The 25,357-nt window shown below is 36.2% G+C and overlaps 1 protein-coding gene across 2 annotated transcripts in view; it reads right to left on the reverse strand.

Moving 5' to 3' along the window:
- The window catches only part of LOC132153114 (receptor tyrosine-protein kinase erbB-4-like), a 362,426-nt gene that overhangs the window by 65,057 nt on the left and 272,012 nt on the right, over positions 1-25,357 (reverse strand). Inside the window, exons 12-20 of one of the 2 annotated variants that reach the window (XM_059562365.1) lie at positions 21,263-21,462; positions 18,342-18,474; positions 16,308-16,379; positions 14,354-14,447; positions 10,393-10,547; positions 8,947-8,991; positions 5,755-5,887; positions 2,741-2,863; positions 1,830-1,928 (exon numbers count right to left, since the gene is read on the reverse strand). In XM_059562365.1, coding sequence (XP_059418348.1) covers positions 1,830-1,928; positions 2,741-2,863; positions 5,755-5,887; positions 8,947-8,991; positions 10,393-10,547; positions 14,354-14,447; positions 16,308-16,379; positions 18,342-18,474; positions 21,263-21,462 — 1,054 coding nt within the window. The remainder of the gene's footprint in view (positions 1-1,829; positions 1,929-2,740; positions 2,864-5,754; positions 5,888-8,946; positions 8,992-10,392; positions 10,548-14,353; positions 14,448-16,307; positions 16,380-18,341; positions 18,475-21,262; positions 21,463-25,357) is intronic. The other variant, XM_059562366.1, reaches the window with a different exon arrangement.

Raw genomic sequence — 25,357 nt, forward strand, 5'->3', positions numbered from 1 at the left:
GAGGAGGCCTTTGAGTGGAAAAGAGAAAAGTATGAGGAACTGAGGAGCAACTGCCAAATAAAAGGCTGGAAAGCCAATTGTTGGCCAGTGGAGGTTGGGTGTCGATGCTTTGCAGGCCAGTCGCTGTACAGGGCATACACAGCACTCAGAATATCAGAAGAGAAGTGTAGGAAAGTGATTTACACCACCATAGACACAGCTGAAATAGCATCTAGGTGGATTTGTCAAAACAGGGCAGATCCGTGGGTTGCTGCGAGGGCACAGGTCGGGGTCTGATCAACCCTGGTCGGGTCGCCTTGGCGAGGGTGTATGATATTCGAAAAACCCGAAACACCCTGTGACCCCAGGTAATATCACTTATGATCTGCCCCAGCATAGCATCATAAAGATGTTTCTAAAAGCAGATTATTGTCAATGTTGAAAACAGCGGCTTAACATCTTTGTTAAAACCAAGAGGCACTTTTTCAGGATTCTTTGATAAATAGAAAGTTCAAAATAACTGGATTTATTTTAAACAGTAATCTTTTGTTTTTGCTGTCACTTTTGGTCAATTCAATGCATCCTTGCTGAATAAAAAGTATTAATTTTAGTGTCTTACCAAGCAAAAGAATGTTTCAATTTTAATTTTGAAAAATGCATACATCTTACATTTACAGACAATTTATCACAGATTGTTTCTGAAACACACAATGTCACGATGTCCCACTGCGAGTCATCTGTGAAACAGCCTCATAGTTATAGTCTGCAAAATGAGTGTTTATTCACTTTCTTTTACTACACTTGCAAAAGCTGAGGAATCTACAGGGCAGTATTACTACCTATTAATGACTAACACTGCACTCTTACATGCTGAAAGTGACCATCTATGATATTCCGAAAGAGTCATAGGTCTATTTCACTAACTCTCGGTTCAGTACACTCAAACATTTTAGACAAAATTTAGAAATGTTTAGGAAGCATCTCGCTAAACAAGATCACAATTACGATCCTAATTCCATTTTATAAGCAACATATTTAACCTGTGGTCCAAACAAAAGATGGCACATGGTATAAAAGTATCAAAATACAGCTAACAGCTAAGGGGATAATTCAGAAATAATATCCAAAACTTGAGCCATAAGGTTATACTATGGCAATAAAAGATACCTCTGCCGTTAATATGATTTCAGGGCTTGGAGGGATCTTATTAAGTTTGTTTGAACATTTTTAAAAACTAAAACAGCAAACACATACACAAAGTCATTATCTGAACACTACATAAAATTACAAACTTGACAGTTATATAAAGAGCGTTCATGCTCCTGCTATTCTCCAACTGCTGGGATGATTGCGTACACACATGCTGCTCACCCAATCAACAGCTGGGGCCAGCGTCTACATGTCAGATCTGCTTTCACATGCTTCTGTGCTTTGAGCGCAGTATGAGGGAATCTGCAAACCCCTAAGAATATTCTGAGAGTGAAATGCCCATTAAGACTGTTGAATTGTGGGGAATACCTTACATGGGGGAGTCATGGAGAGACCACTCTAATACATGTACATATACAAAGATACCTCACTCAAGACAAGACTACCATCAAAACAAACTTTCGTCTACACGCAAGTGAGCAATCATGAACATGCAGGCAAACATAACCTGATTTAGATTGCACTCTTCATGGGTGTGAAAGGCCTTTGGTATGTGTTTCATAGTCCTTGCATCATCTAAGAGGATGGGCCAATTTGAGGTTTACATGCATTTTTCCTTTTGAACTACTAAAGAGTTGGATATTTGCTAAGTGGTATTACACAAACTGCAGTTGCAAGCCTTGCAACAGAGTGACACTCACATCCATGAACTCTACATTGGCTTTGGGGCCCGTTGCCTCGTTCAAGATCTTTATGGCAACTGGAATCTTCACAGTCTCGCCCTCAGGTACCCAGATGCCCTGAAAAAAAAAAAATATATATAGATTTCTTAGAGATAATTGGGTAGAAATTTACTTTGATTTTTTTTTTTATTGAAGACATTAAATGCATGAATGTTCATGCAAAACACATTAAAGCTAGGTTGATGGTTTTCTTGCATGTTCCCAATATATTGCAAAGGTGTTTTTGGTGGTTGTTAGGGTGTTTTGGGTGGTTGCTAGGTGGATTTACAAAAGCGTACCTTCAAATGTCTCCTTCAAAGCATGTTTATTTGATTTTTATTTCATTGTGTTTTTTATTTCAAGTACACTAAAGATCAAAATTTTAGGGTAATTAAAAAAAAAATCTTTTTTTTGAAAGAAGTCTCTTATGTTCACCAAGGCTGCATTTATCAGGGTTACTAAAAAAAAATAAAAAAAAATAAATAATAATAATCCTTTTTAATTGTGGGGAAAAACAGTTCACCAAAATAAAAAATAAAATAAAGATAATTTCTCATTTTAGTTTAGTTTGACTTGACGTACTAAAATAGATTAACTAAAAATAACTAAACCTGAAATAAAAATGTGTATTAATAAAACAATATAGACATGTATAAATCAACAAATTAATAAAAAAACTGTATCCAAAATAACACTGACATTTATTTGATAGATACAGTAATATAGTTACAAAATAATATATTTTATATATGTTTGTAATTGTATTCTTTTGATGGCAAATATTTTTTTATATTATTGCATAGTTTAATGCATACTTGCTAAACAGAATAATTAATTTTCTCCAACCAATGAATTAATAAATAAATAAGTCTCCACTTTGATTTCATTACCTTGTAAACAGTGCCAAAGGCCCCAGCTCCTAGGATCTTCACCCGTTTCAGCTCAGTTTCTTTCAGAATGCGCAACTGTGCTTGGTTTGGGGTTGCACCGCTGGGCGTCAGTGGCTCCACCAACTGAGACACACAAAGCAAAGGAAGGGAGACGATGTCAGAGATGCTACAATCAATCTGGACAATCAATGAAATTTCGGCCCTAACTCAAACAAACTGAAGAACACAGACCATAGTGTATGAATTCCCTGTAATTTATTTAGTCTCTCTGTACCAATTATGTGCTGCATTTTAGAGTTTGGGAGTTCAATCAATGTGTAAAACCCCCTGGTGATAAAAAAAAAAAAAAAAAAAAAAAAACCTTGAAATGCGACGAGAGAGAGAGAGGGGGGGGGGGGGGGGAGATAAGGGTAAGAAGCAAATAGAGAAGATACAGGAAAGAAAGACAGAAAGAGAGAAGGTTAACCTGATAAAAATATGAATGGAGAGAGAGTGTAGGAGAGAGATTGGGAAACGTAAGAGAGAATGAGAGATAGAGAGATTTGTGGTGAGAGAGAGAGCATAAATCAGCCGTTCTATCGACCCTTTGTGACGTCCCCTGGCTCATCACAGCCGCCTGATTAAAAAAGCAGTAGCGCTTCTTCATTTAAATGGAATTGTAAATCAGGAACCCAAACATAGAAGGCAGAGGAGAGCCAGGGGAGGGACGAACTGTGATCCGGGGAGCTGTCCGCTGCATACGGTGCTGAAACACAGATCAGGAGCTGTCTGTGGTGCTGAAACCTTGGGGGCATTGTAGTGCTCCAACATAATATGAATTTATAGTTCTTGGAACCCCCTATTCTGGTAAAAATTGAGATATGGGAATGTTCAAGACCATATGTGTTATAGACATACATGATGCCCATTTTCACACTTTCTTATGTGGCATGCCTGGGCCTGCTCCAGACCACTTTGTGGAGTGTCTAAAGAGATCGTTATACTCTCCATCCAAAGCCTGAGGCCATATGGATATACGCATGCATAAAGTGGAGGGGTCAGAACCTTTGCGCACAGGAACGCGGGATCCTTGTGTAACTTGCACTCTTATGAACCTGGCACCCACACTCTGATATGAAAAATAATCATATCCTATCCATATTAGGATATAAAGAGAATTAGTGAAAGAAAAGGGAAGACAGTAAGCATTAAGAGGGAAAAACAAACCATGAGTGAGGCCACCATCACACTAGCAAGGACACAAATTTTCATTAATGTTTATTTAAATAACACATACAATCACTTTAAAAAAGGTCCAAATAGAGGCTATTATCCCCCTATAATACATGAGGTTCACATAATATTCAAAAGCAGATTGAGTGAGCTTGTTTTAACTGTCCATAGAACTTTTATTAAGCTGTTGTTCATTTATTGAAATCTTAACTAATTGGCATTTTTCCATGAATAGGTTACAAAAAAGGAACTGAACGAGATTTTTATTATTGTAATTTTTTATTATTATTTTTTTTTAACAAATTGTCAGGGAAAGGAAATAGTTATCTTTCATAAAATGACGATAAACAACCTCAGGAGGTCAAACTAAATATTATATGAGCTGATTTCTAATTTATTTTCTATCCATTTTATAACGAGGTTTGCAATTTTTGCAACTCTTGCCAAAATTTTGGATAATAAAATAGAGTTTAATAGCTTGATTTGTGAATGTTTCTATTTTGTCATTTTCAATTACATAAAAATATTTTACAATAAATATTTAAGCTTAATATTAATCAACAGATCATGTAAAATGTTTTTTAAACTTATCATTGGTCTTTGAACAAAAACATGGGGTGCCTCTAAAGCTTTAAAACAAAGTGTAGAGAGCTTTGTTGATTATAAGGAAACTGTGAGATTGCTATGACCTAATTTCAGTGGTTATAAATGGAGTGCTCTTTGTGCGTTTTCTTAGCTATATTTTTCATTCAGAATTTAAATAAATTAAAATAGTTTTCTGCTAAAAGGGCCAGCAGCCACATGCTGTAGATTCACGTTCAAAATTGCAATGACATAGTGATAACCATAGCAATAGACGGGACAAAACTATGAACTGTCAAAATAGATTGTTAAAGCTAGAGTACCCTCACTAATTTCAGAAGCACCCTTAGTGATTTGGTTCTGAAACCGTTCCTGTGATGATAAAGTTAAAGTAAAGTCGTGACATTTGCCAAGTATGGTTACCCATACTCGGAACTGGTGCTCTGCATTTAACCCATCCAGGTGCACACACACAGCAGTGAGAAGTGAACACACACCCGGAGCAGTGGGCAGCTATATATCCAGCAGCCGGGGAGCAACTGGATATATAGCACGTTCCCGTGATGATTAGAGGTTTGAAGTGATAATTGATGTAGCCATGAATTTAATGGGGCAAATGTGGTACAATTTTACTCATGATACTGTGACTGCACTGTGTTTATTACTAGCACAGAAGTGTATGTTAGGCCAGGGCTGCCAACTTCAGTTCAACTTGGAGTGAGAATTCCTACAGCGGGTTGGTTGGGGGTTTTGGTTGGGGATGTTTCGTAAAAAAAAAAAAAAAAAAAAACTTTCACCTTGTCTGACATCTGGACACAGTAGTTAACTTCATGACGACAGTTACTGTGTTTTTATGTATGTATGTAAGATATATATAACGTCATAAACTGCCTTGAGTAAAACAAGCAGAATATAATGACTTAACCAGCATAGGTTTCTTTTTCCACTTACAAAACTTTAAATTAAAACAGGATATGACCTGACTCATCTCTTGCTGGTGGGTACTTCCTCTCAAAGAACCATATCTAGAGACATACAGAGTGACATGGGTCATAATCGCTTCTCTGGTTTCTTGTTCTGTCTCTGACTCGCTCTCAAGTTCCTTCGGGGGTTTTAGGCCCCATGGAATTGGCTGAGAGAGCCGTCTTTAGGGTGTTTTCTGTCTGTTTTCTGAATCCAAGCATGAGGAAAAACTGAAAAGTAGATGGGCCATGTCTAACCTCAGTCTCCAAGAAGCGTCTCAAGGCTCTCTTCTTCTTGATGCTCTTCCTTCTCACTGATATGGCAACACTCAGACCCACAATGATCACCACAAACAATCCCCCAATAAGCCCAGCTGCAATGAGGGGAGTCCTGAGGGAAACACAACGGAGAAAACAAACATTAGCCATAATGAGCAATAACAATAAACTACTAGGTAATTAGTCCCACATCACACAAACCAGTGCATCTCAACTAGTATTGCTTCATGACCAAGACATGTTAATATCAGACTTCCTTAAAATTAAAGGCATAAATAAATAAAAACATAAATTTATTAATTAAATTATTTACACTATTGGTCAAAAGTACAGAATAAACAATATAGTCTCTTATCTTCACCTAGCCATAATATCCAGTAAAAACAGCAATATAATGAAACATTATTACAATTTAAAAGAACAGTTTCTATTTTAATATATTCTAAAATGTAATTTATTTGTGTGACGGCAAAGCTGAATTTTCAGCAGCCATTACTCCAATCTTTACTGTCATATGATCCTTCAGAAATCATTCTAATTATTCTAATACATATTCAAATAGAAAAAAAAATATTTTAAATTGTAAAGATTTTTCACAGTATTATCATTTTACAGTATTTTTGATCAAATAAATGCAGTCTTTGGTGAGCATAAGTGAAAAAAAAAAAAATCCAAACTTTTGACCTGTGGTACATTTATTTGTTATTTATTTGTGTAAAATGTACTAAATTGAACACTTTTATAAAAACTCAACAGACTTGTCTTTATAGTTAAGAGCCACTGACACTAAAAGAGCAGAACAGATCAATAGAGTCATTAGAGAAGGGGGCTGAGAATTGGCAATATCCCATAAATGAGCAGGAACCTGAACAAAGCCTTACACTCACAAAGAAAGGAGATATTTTGTTGGATGTATCTGCAAAAATCCTTTCCAACTGCTGTCATCTTGCATCAGCCTCCTGAGTTGTACTGAAAGTGTTTCCTTAGCACTAATGACAGGCCTAATTCAGTTAGCATAGAAGACGGCAGCACTAAATCAGCACAGACTGTAAAATATACACAGCTCATACTCTCCTATAACAGATCCAACTCCATTCTTGCTATCTAATTGTCTCTGCACCTCTTCATCCTTATTCCTAACATCACATGGATATAAAGTAGAGCTGCCACCTAGAGGACAGAACAAAAAAACTGTCCCAGGCCCAAGTATGAAGTCAATTCATTTATATATATATATATATATATATATATATATATATATATATATATATATTTTTTTTTTTTTTTTTTTTTTTTTTATGGAAATAAATAAAAAAATAACTGTGCTGTTTTACATTTATTTGTCTAGAAAAACATGCATCAGATGGATATCTGTGGCATTTTACATCTCAAAGTTGGATCTAGCATTGCATTCTTTAAAATAGCATATTACATTGCAAAACAACTAAATGTTATTGCACCCATGACATTAGTCAGAGTTTGGTGCCTTAAAACAAAGTGTTTGTGTTTGGTTTTCCTTCCTGTGTAAATCTGGAACTGTAAGTTTGTGGAATGGAAATTAAATCCTACTCAATAAGGCGAGGACAGTGAAGCATTGCCTAGGCATGACGAGCGATAGACTGCTAGATTATCTGTGGGCAAGATGAGAATCTCTCCAGTTAATTCGATATTGATCTGCAGTCACAATACAAAGCTTATGAGCCACAAAGACCATAGTCGAGTGCATACCATCACCCTCCGAAGCCTGTGTGAGTGTATAGATCCCACATGCATGAGGGAGCTTCTTTCACACTGACAATGAGCAGGCAATAATGTTGATGCTGCATTGCTGTCAACACGTAGTGTGGCACTGTCGTATATTGCAGGGGAAGGAGGGCAGGATGTCTGACATCTTGTGTTATGTAACCTGCCATGTCTTTTCCAAATGTGCAAGAGAGAGTCTGAAGAGAAACACTTAGAACACGCATTACAGAGAGCTTAAACTGGGATTTTTGAAGGTCTGGTGGTGATCCTGATGCCCTAGACAAGATAAGACACAACCTACTCATGCCATATCATGTGGAAGTCTAATTCACATTACAGCTCATTCTGGCAAAAAAATAATTAGAAGTGCTTAATGAAGAACCTCTACACAAGACTTCATATTCCAGGGAACATAAAACTGTGTGCCATGTCTCCAAAAAAATCATCTAAAAAGATCCAGTCAGACAGAAACTTGTGAGAAGCTTTTACCCTAGTTGATTTCAATATGCACGAAGCAATCCAAGAACTGTTCATGGTTGTGGTGTCTAAGACTGAGACAAATGATTTCTAGCTTCAGCTTCCCTGCCCTGCCAGGACTATGTGTAACATAATGGCAGATCTGAAACAGCAAACGCATTTGCTCTGAGCAGTTAATGGTATTTTGTTCCAGCTCTCCCATGAGAGCAAAGTAAAGTGATATCAATTTATCAAATATGCCATGAAGAAAATGTGTGTGCGCGCACACACTCACAGACCTCACATAAGCGCATTAATCACAGAACTGTGGCCTGGTCATTATATAACTTTCCTTTTTCCCATCTTGCATAAATATTAAATGTTAAAATGAAAAACTTTTTTTTTTCAACGTAGACATTTCTTTGTGCACAGAAGCCTTGCAACTGAATCACCAATATGATAAATATACATAACTGTGGAGGTGTGTGTGTGTGTGTGTAGAACTGTGTGGTGTCAAGGATCTCCAGACACAGTGATTTTCTATGGATGACAGTGTGGCTAGAATCAAGTACTGGACATTGGGCAGAACACCAAAATAGATGGCATGAATAAATGATAGCTTAAGGGTGGCTGAGCAATACAGAAAATAAAGATAAGAAAGAAACTTACAAATTCTGACCTTGCAAACCTGATGACCTTGGAAGTCACTGTGCCTTGGAGAATGAATGTGTAGGATGTGTGTGTGTATATGTGAAATGTGTTTCTGCTACAAGACATTGTTTATGGTCTAGTTAAGACTTAAGCAAAATAAAATAAAAATTCTACAATTTATATATGGTGTTGGAGCCGCACTCGAGGTCCTTTCTTGGTCCTGACCCCTCTCTAAGCTCCTATTGTTTTCTGTCTGTTCTCTTTTTGTCCTGTCCACTAAAGGTGAAAAACACCCAAATATATATATACAAATTTGTGTACCTGTCCATCATGCCAATGCAGTCTTGCAGACGAGGTCCTGTGCATCTGAAACAATAAAAATATGCATGAACATAAACAGAAAATTAATATAACATAAAAATACAGCACCTCAACCCCAACTCCACACTTAGCGATCTAAATGGGGTCATTACATAGACTTCTATTGTCTTTATATACATCTAGTTATAAATTCTATAACTTAACTCTAACGAAAAACTGCTGTTTTTCTTACAATTATATATATATATATATATATATATATATATATATATATATATATATATATATATATATATATATTTCTTTTTTCTTTTTTAAAAATTTACTTTTTATACAATTTCTACAAACGAGGATGTACCGAAAAGAAGGTTTTGTCAGATTTAGCTCACTTTTAGGTAAAAAAAAAATCTCCAACATACAGTATGGTTCGGTACATACATACACAGAAACACACACATATATAGATAGATGTAAATATATATGTACAAAGTATCATAAGTATTTATCCAGTGAATTTTTCCTGATGTTCTACCATGAATCACTGTATCAGGCTCTTAAAATATGAATCAATTAATTGAAAAAGACAGTTTGAAAAAAATCTAAGAAACAAATCATACAGCATCTAATTGAAGTTTAAATAACGTAGATATGCTGTTTAGAACAAGTGCTCCATCTAAATGCTTTCATACTCACAAGACGAGTAAAGATTGTCAATCTAATCTAATGAATATCTTAAAGCAACTTAATGATCAAATAAAAAACACATTAAAATCATCTCAATGCTACTTCATCTTATATAGCCACAATTCATCACAAATCTATCAGTGCTAGACCTATTTTAATAACACTGTCTCTTATGTTTTTTCCTTGACGTCTGAGTTCCTGCCTTTCCAACCTGATGCTCACTGCTTTGTCGGTTTGTCAGCTCGCTGCTAACATTTCAAAGCTCAACATCACTGATCGTCCCTGGCTGACAGAGATCTCAGATACGACAGTCAGCAGTTGAGGGCTTTCATGTGACACAGGAGGAAGAAAAGTGAATCCATGACTCAGTGTGAAAACTCCTTGAGCGGATAATGTTTTTTTTTTTTTGCAGGAAATCTGAACCATCTCTCATGTAACCCCATGGGACTGAGGTTAAGTTGCAGGTGCCCAGCTGGATAAATTCGGAGAGTTTGATGGTTATCATTTAGACTAAAGTTAGATGGAAGAGACGCAGCAAGGGCAAACTCCTTCCTCTAAAATTAATGATGCTTTATGCACAGCCAGCTCAGAGGACACAAGGGCTCTAAAAAAGGGTCAGTGCGCTGACAAATAGGCAATCCGAAATTCCTGAGGGTAGAACTGACGTTGCAAACAAGCACAGGAATTAGTTGGACTGCTACTGATATATTTCCCCCCAACACACACTCACAAATTGCAAACATTTAACAAACACTTTCATACCCCTGGGTACAGTTGACATGGCAGGGGTGACACTCATTGTTGGCCTCTGCATATTTGAAGATGAAGCTGTTTGCTCCCTGTAGGCCATCAGGGCATTTCTCCACACAGTTGGGTCCGTCTTTAAAGTGAAGACATTTAACACAGTGATCAGGACCCTGCAAGAGAGAGAGAGAGAGAGAAAGAGGAGAAAAGAGACACATAAAATACCAGCAACTATGGATAATAACCATACCTCACCACACACACAATGACCATAACAATCAGCCGGCGCTGGATTTATAGCAGTGATATGGAGAGAGGAGGCTGAAGAGGGGGAATTGTTAGCTTGGATATCAATATGAGCACCCTTAGAGTCATCCGAGCACCTCATCAAACAGAAAGACAAATAACACTTCCCGGACAATAGGAAGAGATACCCTGTACTCTTCTATGCATTTAACATCTGTATGTGAGTGCATCTGTCTGTGCTCATTGAGGCCGAGGTTGATATGAGTTTCTTTATGAGTGAATCTCTTGTGAGAGATGAATAAATGCCTTGCAGCAATTAAAGCAGCTCTTCATTTCATGCTGTAAACTGCCTCTGATGCAATAAAATGGCAGACGGCACCCAGACATGGGCATGGGAGCCAGGTAGCACGCAACAGATGCCACTTCAGGTCCACCAACCTACAGTTGTCCATCAGAATTAAAAGGGATACCCTATTGTTAAAACTTTTGGTGTCAGTTCTTTTTAAAGAAATGGATAGTTACATTCTGTAAAAGTGCATTAAAGGGACAGTGAATACATTTATAATGTTACAAAAGATTTCTATTTAAAATAAATAAATGCTACTCTTTTGAACTTTCTATTCAAAAGATTCCTTAATGCGTCATGGTCATTTTGACAGCTTTGCTATCACAGGAATAAATTACCTTTTAGAATATATTAAAACAGAAAACTGTTTTAAATTGTAAAAATATTATTACTGTTTTATCAAATAAAAACGTTAATAAAAAAATAAAAAAAGATTTATAATAAATAATAATAATAATAATAAAATATACAAAAGTAAACTTATTATTTCAGCTGGTTGCCAAGGTGTCATTTCCCATTTTGCTTTAGCATACTAAAATAACTAAAACTAAATAAAAAAAAATTGATAAATTAAAATGTATATATATATATATATATATATATATATATATATATATATATATATATATATATATATATATATATAGATGCTACAATAGCACTGTTCCTGCACAACATTTTAACTGAATTGACAATAAATATACATTTTACAATCATCTTCTTTTGAAAAGAAAACTCATACATGTTTAGAACAACATGAGAATGAAGACAGAAATGTTGTTTTTGGGTGAACTATCTTCATCATTTCTCATCCACCCTCTACTATTGCTATTAAACGGTAAAAGAAAAAAAAAAACCTTTGAAAATTGAAAATGAATAAACATTCAAACACAACGAGGGCAAATCTCTGAAGACTACCATGCTGCTCTATTCAGCACTGCATTATTCATTTTAGATATTAATAAATCTATTGCATGTATTCTACCTTCAAGTCTTATCAAAATGATTGAATTTATGAGAATAGCATGCATGAATGTCACCAGAATGTTGTCATTACCAGTGGGGAAACTATGGATATTCACTGAGTTTGGGAGAATGTTAATTAAAAAAACCTGATGGAAGCAAAATAGTATTGGTCGTAATTAAGTTTTAATTGCAAATGTTGACTGTTTAATTTGTTTTGCATGCACTGTGCTTTGCTATAAAGTTTGCCAGAATATACTACTTATTTAGCTGGTTTATGAGAGGACTCTTGCACTTGGCAACAGAACTACATTTCCCATTCTTCTCTTTGGGAGCACAAGATTATAAAACACATAATGCATTAATCAGACACCTAATGAGCATCATTTTGTTATTTTAGCTCTGAAAAAGCTTACTGTCCTTCTTGATAAGTAAAAATGAGGAAAGAAATACAATGGCCCAGTGTGTCACTTTTATTCCAACATTTAGAGTGCTGAAAACAGGTGTAGCATGGCTCATAGAGTAAATAAAGGTGGATGTAAAGCTCCTCCAGGACTAGGTTAGCTAGAAAGCAGAATCACTTTCTCAGTTAATTGTGCTGCTTCTCCAGACACCTGCTGCACACAAATCTCCATTTCCTCTCCACACGCAAAACACTGTTTGTTAGAGTTGTTTAATTATGCCTTTGTGAAACAGATGTTGCTGATTGTTTCACAGGTAGGTTAGAGCACTCAGCAGTTAATCTGTAGTAATAACAACAAACATTTTAAGTGTGGGTGTGCATGAAGAAGAGTATATGTGTCATATAAATGTCTAGGCACAAGCAAAAAATAAAAACACTGTGGACACGCACACAGTTTTATAGAGTTTGTTTCTGTCTATGTTTGTGCTGATATGGGTCTCAGAGAGCTCATTATCGTGTCATTAGTGAGACCTTTCTGTTTGACTCAAGCAGACAACAGCCCGAGGCCTCAGAGCACTAGAGACGGATCACCTAAATCCTCTTTCGGCAACACACATAAGCACACAGCCGTACACACCTTGTCATGTAGTCTTTAATTTAAACCAAAGCGCTTGAGGCTGTTTTGAAAAAGGGGCAGTGCTAAACACACATCCCATCTGAGGTAATGTCTCTCTAACCTGATCAGATTCATGGACATCCAAACATCTTATTCATCCCAATCTCAGGTGTCTCCTTTGGGGCAGGAATCTCTGTAAACACTTGCCAAGATTAGGCAACTTAATCTACTTTCTCACTAAATTAACAAGAAGCAAAATCAATCCCATAGCAGCAAAAGTACACTTCAACATGGGATTCAATTAATCACTGGGCCAAGCCAATCGAAGGCAGTGTCTGCCGCTCAGCTCTGTTTGTGCTTTAAGCTAATAGATACTGAAAGAGATTGCACTGAAATGAAATAAACGTACTAACAGAATAATAAAAAAAAACAATTACCAAGCTCCAAATGCAAGACAAGTAAGCTTTGGTGTGAATGTAAATGAACTTACAAATTCTCAGTATAATAACAACATTTATAGACATGAAAGAATCAAATCGAAAAATGCAATGGTCTATCCATTATATCTTTTCTTCTCTGCTACAACAGATATTTTTTTAATTAATCCACTACAATATAATGTTAAAACATATATAAGGAAGACAATATTACATAGTGCTGACTGACACAATGCCCATTTTGCCATAAATATTAAATATTCAGTTAAATTGAATTAATCACCTAATTAATTAATTTTTTTATAAGAATAACAAATACAGATTAAAAAAAAACTATTAAAACACTAGTAAAGTTGGCTAGAAACAAACATTAACGGTCGGTCAATTGTAATGTAAAAATGTAATAAATAAATAAATAAATGTTTAAAAACACTTTTTAAAAAAATCAGATTAATTGATCAGATTTTAATTCTGAAGTCTACACTACCATTCAAAAGTTTAAGGTTGGTAAAGTTTTTATTATTATTATTATTATTATTTAAATATATTTTTTAAATATATTTTTTAAGTATATTTTTAATAAATTTATATTTTTCTTATTATTATCATTGTTGAATGTTTTTTTTTTTTCAGGATTATTTGATCACTAGAAAGTTCATATAAACTGCATTATATTTTGTAATCTTTTGTCTTTACTGTCACTTATGATCAATTTAATTTGTCTTGCTGTAAAAGTATTTCAAACAATTTACTGACCAAACTTTTGAACAGTATAAACACCATGCCACTCTATTATAATACCACAGTACTGAATGATTCCACATTCATATTCCATGACATTAAACTGGCACTCACAAAAACAATGTTCAAAACACCATGGTACAGTTGTGTTAGTTTGGTTGTTTTGAAAGACTGATATTATAGGCTTATTGTTTTGTGTAACAGGGTAGAAATGAGACTGAACTCACAGGCCCAGTGCAGGTAAGACCGTTGTCATCTGCCACCTCACACTGCGCATCACACTCCAGGCACACTGAACCGTTTGCGAACTCGCGTACATTCCTATAAAATAGAAAGAAAGGGAACAAAGACAAATATGAGGTTATATAACACACTACAGTGACATATAATGGCCACTTCAGAACACTCAAGGTTCAGATAAAAAACAAAAAAACTTAAAAAAAAAAAACACCGGCATGTACATTTTCAAAGTTCTTCAAGGAATTCCTACCCAAGAATCTATATTATTCAGCTACTAGCCTTTTAAAGACAAGACAACTTTCCATTTTCAGACCAGATATTGGAGGTAATTAAATACACTTCAGATTTCAGGACCTGAATGAGGAAAGTCACAGGCAGTAAAAGAAGAGCCAACACACACAAGACAGGTAGATTGTGAAAGTGCAACCGAAGGGAATTCAGCGCCTGAGGCACTGCAAGGCCGTAGGGAGGCAACAGTGGAATCTAACACATCCGCCGGGTGTTTACAGCACTTCACTGACAGCTGCCACAGCTGGCAAACACAGTTACTATTGACCAAAAGCAAACAGTCGGCCTTCACCACCTATTGAGGCGACAATTCATCAAACACATTCAGGGACACCTCAAAGCACCACACTGAGAAAATCAGCCAGGGACCTCAAAAAAGAATGGTAGTGACATTTTAGAAGCTGACATCCATTGGTGTGACAAGTGGAGGATGGTGGCTCAGCAAAGGTTTTTTTTTTTATTACTATTGACGTGTTATACTTCATTGAGTGCTAAATTAAATGACAATTGGTTAATCTTTATCTAAAAGGCACAGCACATTTTGAATAGACTGTGAGGACAGCTTTTTGAAGACCCCTTTATCATTAAAGGGCTTTTCTTTTTCCATTAAATAAAAAATTAACTTCATAGGCTCTGCGATGTTTGCATCTTCGGTGCCCACGACATGTTTCCTGGTTCAATCCGTCTTCTCTCTCAGATGTTCTCAACTGGTTTTGCATTAGGACATGGATTTTTCATTGGACAAGTGGAGACCCAATACTGTATAACCACCAATACTTGACCAAAATGGATTATCAAATGAAAGTAAACAAAAATCCAATGTGAAATGTATTAATACTACTATGAAAAAAATATTAACATGACTTGACTGGATTTTGTAGACTGATAAACAACAGCGGAAGTGTGATTCACGAGATAAATACAAAAGATATACTACTGTTCAAAATTTTGGGGTCAGAATGATATATTTTTTATATATTTTTAATGTGTATATTTTAAATCTCTTATGCTCACCAAGGCTGCATTAAAAAAAGAGTATAGTAATACTGTGAAATATTAGATTCTATTTTAAATAACCGTTTTCATTTAATTCATTTAAAAAATGTCATTAATTCCTTTGATGGCAAAGCTGAATTTTAGCAGCCATCACTCCAGTCTTCAGTGTCACATGATCCTTTTTGGAGCCCAAAGCCATTTGAACGCTATCTATGTACGTGTATTTAGCACTAACCACAAAACTGCACCAACAAAAACTGTCATCATCTTTTTCAAAAACTTTCTGATAGAGCTCAAACACACCACAGTAGGTCTGTTCGTTTTATTATTTTTTTTGGGGGGGTTGTTTGTTCCCAAATACAGAGTGAATCATCTTGTACGAACAGCGAGTGTGACCGCAGAGGTCGACAACCAGTGGAGAGACAGAGAAAAAACTGACTCTGAGATCACCCTGCAAAAACACATCTCTCTCTCTCTCTCTCTCTCTCTCTCTCTCTCTCTATATATATATATATATATATATACACACACACACACACACACACACACACACACACAAACAGCACAGATATTGGAGCACTGGGTGAAGCATGTGGGACGGGTGAGTAGGCAGACATGACAGTGCGAGACAGTGATGCTTCTGTGGCCGTGCCGTACCTCTCCAAACCTGCCTCCCGCTTCTCGACCACATAGGGCCTGGTGAGCAGCTTGGGCCTAGAACCGGCCAGTCTGCAAGGCAAAAGAATCATGTGGGACGATCGCAGGGTGTACGATCCCTGGTTCTGATTCACTTTCAACCAACATGATGTGGCATACATATAAAATACAGGCTCCCATCCATGCTTGGCCTAATTAAAACACACAGAGGACAAGCTTCTGATTTAAACAGGTAGATGCTGTTGTTTTAGAATGTGAAAATCGATGCTGCTTGTTTATTGTCTTGTTTTAGCTCTGGGCAAAGGAGAAAATACATTTTGCTACTTCGTTCAGTCAAATCAATCAAAAGCTGATATTCATCTTTCCCTTCGAGCAGTACGTAAGCACACAACAAACAAAGAGGGAACTCAAAATCAATTTGTAAATTACCTTCTTCACTGCACTGATCAACAGCTTTAGTGTTTACTTATTCCAATTCTGTAAACCAACAAAAAGAGCTCATCAATGCCAAACCACTTTTTTTGTTTGTTTGAGGAATTAGACAAACAATCGCTACCAAAATGAATGAATTCATGCTGGTTTGGTACTGGCTGATATTCTGGTAAAGATGGAAACCATGCTGGTTAAGCTAGTTCAGTAGCCTGTCAGGAACATCAGAACACCATTATCCAAAACTTAACTTTTTGAATCTACAGCACCTCTGAAAACAAAATAATTAGTTTTATCCTGGGTTGTTTAGGAATTTATGATGAGATAAAGACACAGGGTACCGTAAAATATCACAAAGACAATACATGAATAAATACACTGTCAACATATTACTGGCTGCTCACGAAACAAGAGAGGACAACAAGAAAAGACCCAGACTTACAAAATATGTTTCTAGAGTGTTTTGGCAATTTTTACAATTTAATAAGCCCTACATAATCCACCCACTCTACTTTCATGTGTGTTTAGTCAAACACTTTATATCTACAGTATTTGTGCTCTTTTTAAATGCCTCTAAAGGGATAGCTCACCATTTAAAGTTAAAATTTTGTCATTTATTCACCCTCATGTCAGTTTCAACTGTTTTTTGTCCATTCAATGAAAGTCAGTGCAGTTCAAAACAACACCGGACCCCATTGTTTTTCATTGCATGGACAAAAAAAGCAATGAGACATTTTTCAAAGAGAAATTCGTACAGGTTTGGAATATTTTGAAGGTGAGTAAATGATTACAGAAATAAATTGTTTGTATGAACTATACATTTAAAGTTTAGATTACATTATGTTATATTTGTCACAGAGCCAGTCTATGAAACATAAGCTACTATTAAATTGTTTAAACATTTATTAAGATTATAAAAGCATAAATTAATGTCATATTTTTTCCCCGTAAGGAATGATGACATTATGATACATGTGTCTAATGTTGGACACTGCTAGCAGACACATTAAATAAACTAGTGAAAGTTTTAAGAGTTTATTTTCTTAAGTCCACAGGGTCAGAAGAGCCCCCGGTTGAAGAAACACTTGTACGTGTGTGTCTGTTTATCCGGGCTAAATCTTTGTGCCTTTGTGCAAACTAAACCAAGGCTTTACTCAGTTCTTCATTCTGTCACAGTGCTCCACACACCGCTGTATTGGTGTAGACATCATATAAGGTAGAAGATGTACCCAGCTCATCTAGCTCACCCAAACACTTTTATTTGTTTTCCAGCTCACGTTTCATCATTGCAACCTGCTCTCCAAAGCCAGGGGATGTGCTGTTCTGCTGTTTTGTTATTGTTTGTCTAGAGGATGGAGACATGAATCTTGGTGAAATCCCTAGAGAAAAGAGCTAGCTATTGTCCAGTCTTAGGAATACATGTTTTCTACAAGCAAACATTAATAAACAATGTTGTGAAACATATGCAAATAATCCCACAACATAGCTTGGGCGCACCTGTGATACTTGAGATTTGTTGATTTATGTAGTGAAACTCCTGCACAAATAAAGCGTTGTGGAGTTCTATTTATTATTTCTGTGGGAATGTAATGTTTAACAACTTACCCTTCGTGCAGGTTGCAGGATTCGACACAGGTACGTCCCCTACTAAAGAACCGACAGGACAAGCACTGGTCAGGCCCCGGACCCCAGCAGCCAGCATCAGAGCACAGCGGATCACATATCATCTGATCCAAAACTGCAAAAAATATGCTGATTATTATAAATACAAAAGCATTAATTTCAGTAAATAACTAACTCCTCCTACATTTATATACATTGCTAAGTTTATATTTATATAATTTATCATTTCAAATGAATGAGATTTGTTTGAATGTTCTACTCATCAAAAATTACTGTTAAAAATCTATCACTGTTTCCACAAAAATACTTAAGAACAATAAAATAATTAAGAATATTAAAATTATTTCTGAAGGATCACTTAAGACAGGACTACTAGCTGCTGAAAATTCATAGATATAAATTACATTTTAAAATATATTAAAATACAAGTTATTAAAAAAAAAACATATTTTGATCAAATAAATGCAGCATTGGTGAACACAGAAAGCCTTTAAAAATAATTGTAAAACATTTAAAAAATCTTACCAACCCCAAAGTTCTATTTTGTGTACAGAATTTAATGTGACTTTAATATAATAATTTTTATAGATTTAAAAAAATACTAATTTGTATAGTTATGGCAATATGTGACATACAGTACTAATATAATTTTAGAATAAAATGTAAAATTTAAGTTTGCTTAAATTATGCTAATTGTGCAATATATATATATATATATATATATATATATATATATATATATATTTTTTTTTTTATTATTATTATTATTATTGATTCTAAACCAGTATTGACATTTTTGAGTCTGACTGCTCTAATTGACTTTTTATCTAACAAAACATCAACTGTTTCAAGGTGTCACAACTAATTTCTGTCCGCAGCTGCATTTCGATGTATTGCAAATTTGTCTCAGAATGGTGTTGTCAGTCCACCCCTAGGAAACATCCAGTTGATAGAGGGAAAATATTCTTTGTAAAACCATGATTGAACACAATGCACACGCCATCTGTTACTTGTGCGGTCATGGATGTATCATGCTTTTAAAAAGCTGGATGTATGTGAACCGCTGTATTTCAATTTGAAATGAGGACAAAATGGTCCGGTCGCCCACCCACTGAGGCAATAGATTTTGCAGCAGCTGGGAAAGTGTTTTATAAATACTGCTGACTCAACTTCAACATGTCTCACAGACATCCTCCTCAACAGACAAACTTCTGAAACTAATAATGAGAATTTCATCATCTAAGAGTATACAGAGTGTAAAATGTAAGCAAACTTGTGAGCATGTGAACAAAAAGTCAGATGTTCTTGCTTCCATTGAAGCTCAGGATGGTCTCTGGAACAACTCAAATTGTGCTTTGCAGCGAGAAGTCATGGAGTTTATGCTGTTTAAGTACTGCTGATATTAAACTTTATTTAATTTTTTAATAATTAATCAAATTGAGCATAATTGTAAAACATCGAAAACAACAAAAAGGACTAAACTGTAGACAAATCAAATACTTAACATCTCAGCATTCACATACATTTTTAAAGTAAACTTTTCACTCAAACAGTTATGCTGCTAATATAATAGCCTATATAAGAAAAAAAAATGCTTTCAATTAGAAAAGAAAGAAAACATCCATAATGTAGCAATTTATTTTGAGGACTAATTCTCTGTAAATACTGCTGAATGAATGAGCAATAACGTGGAAAAGCACTCCAGGGAGCACCATACAAACATCTCAGCATTTCTCAGTGAACAACATGTTCTAGTTCAAGGACCAACTAGGTGTTTAGAGCAGGAATCCAACAACATGAGGAGCGACACAGAAAAGTGGGAGCTGTACGTTTATGGCAGATGGATCAAAATGATGCCAACTACAAAGTTTTAACCAGGTTGAAAACACACAATTTGGGTTGTGTTGAAGTCAGAAGCAGTGCTAGCTTGGTTTCCGGGGAGATAGGTTAGAGCCAGTGGAATTGCAAAGCCCTACAAAAGTCTACAGTTGCCCTGAGACGTTAATGATTGCTGTTGCATCACAACATTCTGTGCAATGAAAAAGAAGAGGAAAAACAGCTTCTTAGATAGTCATAAACATCACTCAGCAGCAAGAAAAGAGAAAGTTTTTAAGGACAGAGGTGAAATAAATTCCCTGTGATGATTACAGCTTCTCCTAGAAAAAAAGTCACCTGAAATGCCAGAAATTGTTGCAGGGTCTCCCTGCAATTAATTCCATGTGATCGTTTATGAAGCAACTTGACGCTAGCAGAAAATGGGTTATTAGACTGGAGGTCCAGGCATAAACCTGAAGCATTTGTGGTCTTTTTCAGGTTTATGGTAACATCGTTCCACATTTCTTCAAGTCTTCAACAAAAAAACCTCAAAGAACTCTGTGTTCTGAATCTCAGGGTGATTTTGAAGGGTATAAAGGGAGTACGCAGTAGGGGGCTTGGATCAGTATTCGTCTTTCACAGCAAAGTGAGACTCTGATCATCTGACACCTCTTGACCCCCTCCATCTGCAGAGGAACCCGGGGCCCTCATGACCCCCGCTAGGCTCAGTGATGTGCACTGACCCAGGCAGAAAGACGGGTATAAGGGAGCTGCACCAGCACCTTACAAAGTGACTGAGTTTACTGCCTCAAAGTCAGCGAGCTCTGTGTGAGACGTCGTGAAATCTCACTGTGGTTCGGTTGAACCAGAACAAACAGCAGCTGGGAGCCTGAAAATGATTCTAGCCTCAAGTCATCTTCGCACAGATGTTGAGAATAACTGCTTTTTATAAAATGACATTTTTATGTAAGACACCCCACTTAGTAGGCATTTCTTGACCAGACCTCAAGTCAAAGATGTTGCTATGCTAGGCTTTATCTAATTAATTTAAAAGCTAGAACTACAACAAAACAGAGTGATGAACTCACTGCATTCCTTGGGGTCGCGGTTGTTGCGGATCAGGGCCTTCTGGGTGCTGGTGCGGAAGAGTCCCGTCCAGTTGACAGTGTTGTAGTAGCAGAGTTGACTGTTGTTGGTGACGTACACATTTCCAGCACTGATCTCACCCAGAGACTGCAGCTTCAGTGAGGAAATCCACTGCTGCTTTAGCACCAGAAGAGAGATACCACTGAACACGAGAAAAATGGAGAGGTTACTGTTTACACACTGTTCACAGAGGGGTTCATTTAATTATGAAATGTCGTAATTAATTTAAATGCACAGTATTTAATCAAGTTAATTCAATCACACATATGATCCGGCAGGAATTGTAGGTGGGGGGAGTGAATGTACAGTGCTCTCTCCACCCTCAATACCATGACTTAGGTGCCCTTGAGCAAGGCATCGAACCCCCAACTGCTCCCCGGGCGCTGCAGCATAAATGGCTGCCCACTGCTCCGGGTGTGTGTTCACAGTGTGTGTGTCTGTGTTCACTGCTCTGTGTGTGTGCACTGGGTTAAATGCAGAGCACGAATTCTGAGTATGGGTCACAATACAAAGTGAAAGTGAAGTGACATTCAGCCAAGTATGGTGACCCATACTCAGAATTTGTGCTCTGCATTTAACCCATCCGAAATGCACACACACAGAGCAGTGAACACACACACACACCCGGAGCAGTGGGCAGCCATTTATGCTGCGGCGCCCGGGGAGCAGTTGGGGGTTCGATGCCTTGCTCAAGGACACCTAAGTCGTGGTATTGAAGGTGGAGAGAGAACTGTACATGCACTCCCCCCCACCCACAATTCCTGCCGGCCCGGGACTCGAACTCACAACCTTTCGATTGGGAGTCCAACTCTCTAAACATTAGGCCACGACTTCCCACATACTTGGCTGAATGTCACGTCACTTTCACTTTCACTTTAATTTTTTTTTTATATGTCAACAATTCTTTATTTTTATTACGCATACTATACAATTGCAAAGAGAATTATTACCCCCCCCCCACTGACTGCAATACTGTTATTTGAAAATGTAAGCTTTTATGAAAATTTCATCTGTAGCAGTTTAGTGGTATATTAAAATTGATAATGTCAATATATAATGTAACAATGTTATTGGAATTTTCTGTAATACAGCTATGTCAGAATTATTCAACTCTTATGCCACCCCCTGATTTTAAGTACATTTATTTGTATGGGAGGGTACAAAATTGTGTTAAAACACAATTAAGCCTTTAGAAACTGTCTAACAAAACTGAATATGATAGAGCTGTTACAGGTACATATACAGTACAAGTTTACCGCATGCATGTGCTAAAGTTGAGTAACAACTATGGACAATCAAAAGAACTCTCACAAAAGCTACAGAGAATAAATAGTTTTATTACATTAGAAAGCGATGGTTACAAGAAGATTTTCGGCTACAAGGTGATATCCGTGATACTAAAAGTTCCTAGAGGCACAGCTGGCAGCCTTATTAATAATTGTAAAATATGTTTTACCAGAAAACATTTGAGGGCATTGAAAAAAAAAAAAAAAATAAATAACAATAAAATGTTTGGTTAAAGGAACTGACAAAAACCCTCGATTTACTGCCAATGGCTTGCAAGATGACCTGATAGAAGAAAACTAGACAAGCATGGCCTTCATGTCGGACACTGAACGCAACTCTTGACCAAGAAGAACTAGTTCTGGAAGAATATTTTATTGAGTGAGGTGACCATATTGGTATTTTTTAAACTCATGGATCAAGGGTATGTTTGAAGCTGGAATAGTCTTGCTATGGGGATGCTTTGCTGTTACAGGAAGTGGAAATCTTGACTTTATGAAGGACATCATAGATTTGTTGAAGTATCAGGCCATTTTGTCAAAGATTGTGATGCCTTCGGTGCATAGTTAGTACATTTTTTTTAATAGGATAAACCCCTTGAGATGTAACATCTCGTTTGACATAGATATGAAGCTTGATGATCATTAGAGTTTCCAGCAGGACAGCCATCCCAAAGTATACATCCAAATCTTCTGAAGGTTGTTTCAGGTACCAGTCGTAGAATGTCCTTGAGTGGCCTGTTCAGTCTTCAAGAATTAAATTTCAAAAATATTTGGTGGAATTTAAGGAAAGAAGTTACAAAATGAAAACCAAAGATTATCAGTGATCTTGAAGCTTTATCAACTGAGGAATGGGCAAATATTCAAGTAGAAGGGTCTCAGAAGCTTGTAAGCATTTAGAGACTAGAGTCTAGAGCATTTTCAGTGGGGGGTCATGTTGGTGCACTGCTTCCAAATGGGGTGGCCGCCAGTGACAAAAAAAAAGCTAAATTCTACAGTATATTACGTAAATCCTATTGATTTTATTTTATTTTTTAACTTGAATAAAGTTAATTGTAAACAAATGCAGTAATATAGCACATTTTTGATTAATTTAGTTTTTTGTCATCCCTGTACAGTATATATCCAATAAGTTATATTTAAATATTGTTTTTTTCATTGAAAGAAACTCCCTACATCTTTACCTCTTTTCATGGCTTGGCACTGCTCTCTTCCATGCCTTCAAAAGAAACACTTATGTGTGTCTGTTATTCTCAATATCAAAAAAAAAAAAAAAATCAAATTGTGAATGAAATGCACAGAATGCATCCATGTTTTCCATGAAATGCATCCATTTCAAGTGTAAATGACTAAGTTAGGCCTGACAATTTAACTGACTATCTAACTGCATTAACAAGTATCGTGTCACCAGACAATTATTATTACGGAACATTCTGTGCATATTGTCATTTGGTGCAATCTTGCTATGTGGTCACTGTCACAAAATAAACTGAAACAAAATATGCAAATCACCATGACTGTTTATTGTTTGATAGTGCCCAGCGTATTTTACTTTTATTGTGTTTTATTAAACGTTGACTGAACATTCGATTGAAATCAACCACAACCAACGCGAGCAGAGCCTGACGGGGTAAAAACATTGATCTGAGAAAACCATACAAACATATTAAACCATACATAAAGGTTACCTACCAGCTCTTTGTTTGGTGTCTTGTGATGTGTCGTTCTTGAACGATTAGTTCTTTAATGTGACTAGGGAAGAACGAGTGGTCTCTATGACCACTCGTTTTTTTTTTTACAGTGGATTCTAATCTTCAAAAATGACCTTGTTGTATGATTTATGTCTTTTGAGTTCACCCTTCAGATTAGCCTATAGAACTGTAGTGTTTTTTGTTTAGGATTCAAAATGTTATTTGCTTTTAATTTATGTCATTATGTCCTTTTTGAGCAAGCATCGTATACATATATTAGACAGATTTTTGTCAAGTCTGCCTAGGAAAAGCAATTATTATACCATCAAACTCAAAATTGGATTAAAAATTAAACTAGGCTATACATACTTGGATTATTATATTATTATATAGCCTAGTGTTTATTTACTGATAGACAGTCAAAAAGACAAATTCATCAATATTTTATTTATAACAAGGTTTTATTTATAAAATAATAACACCACAGATCCTGAAGAAACAGTAGCTAACAAAAACAAAGTGACAGAAATGTCAGAAATAGCGTATGTGGTTGTCACGTGATTAAGGAATGATTTGAACCCGAAGACTTGTCAGACAAGAGGTGAGTTAATCACAGACTGAAGACCCAGGTAAAGAACTAATTAATCTTTTCTGTATCTTTATAGCATTTTAGTTTTGTATTGTTTGTAGTGTGATCAACGTTTGCGTAAGTACTAGATGTGTTGGGGAAGTAGCCTAACACGTAACATTTTAATTACATTTTGCTAAAATGAAGGAAATGACTCGAAAAAAGATTTGTTCATTTTGCTGAACGCGACTCAAAAGTTCGAGTCGGTATAATGATCCGAACTTCCCATTACTGTGTCTGTGTCTCGACTTCCCACACTTGATAAAGTAAAAGTCCAAGTCCGCAACGAGCGTTGTTTCTCTGACGACGCTGCACTTCTTTGAAAAGCGAACTTCAGTAGAGTCTGTAAAATGACTGGCCATAAAATGAACCAATCACAAGACATCTTATAGGGGGGGCACCTGGGGTGGCCAACCGAATTTTGGGGGGGGGGGG

Source organism: Carassius carassius, chromosome 11 (assembly GCF_963082965.1).
Source record: "Carassius carassius chromosome 11, fCarCar2.1, whole genome shotgun sequence".
NCBI classification, from domain to species: domain Eukaryota; kingdom Metazoa; phylum Chordata; class Actinopteri; order Cypriniformes; family Cyprinidae; genus Carassius; species Carassius carassius.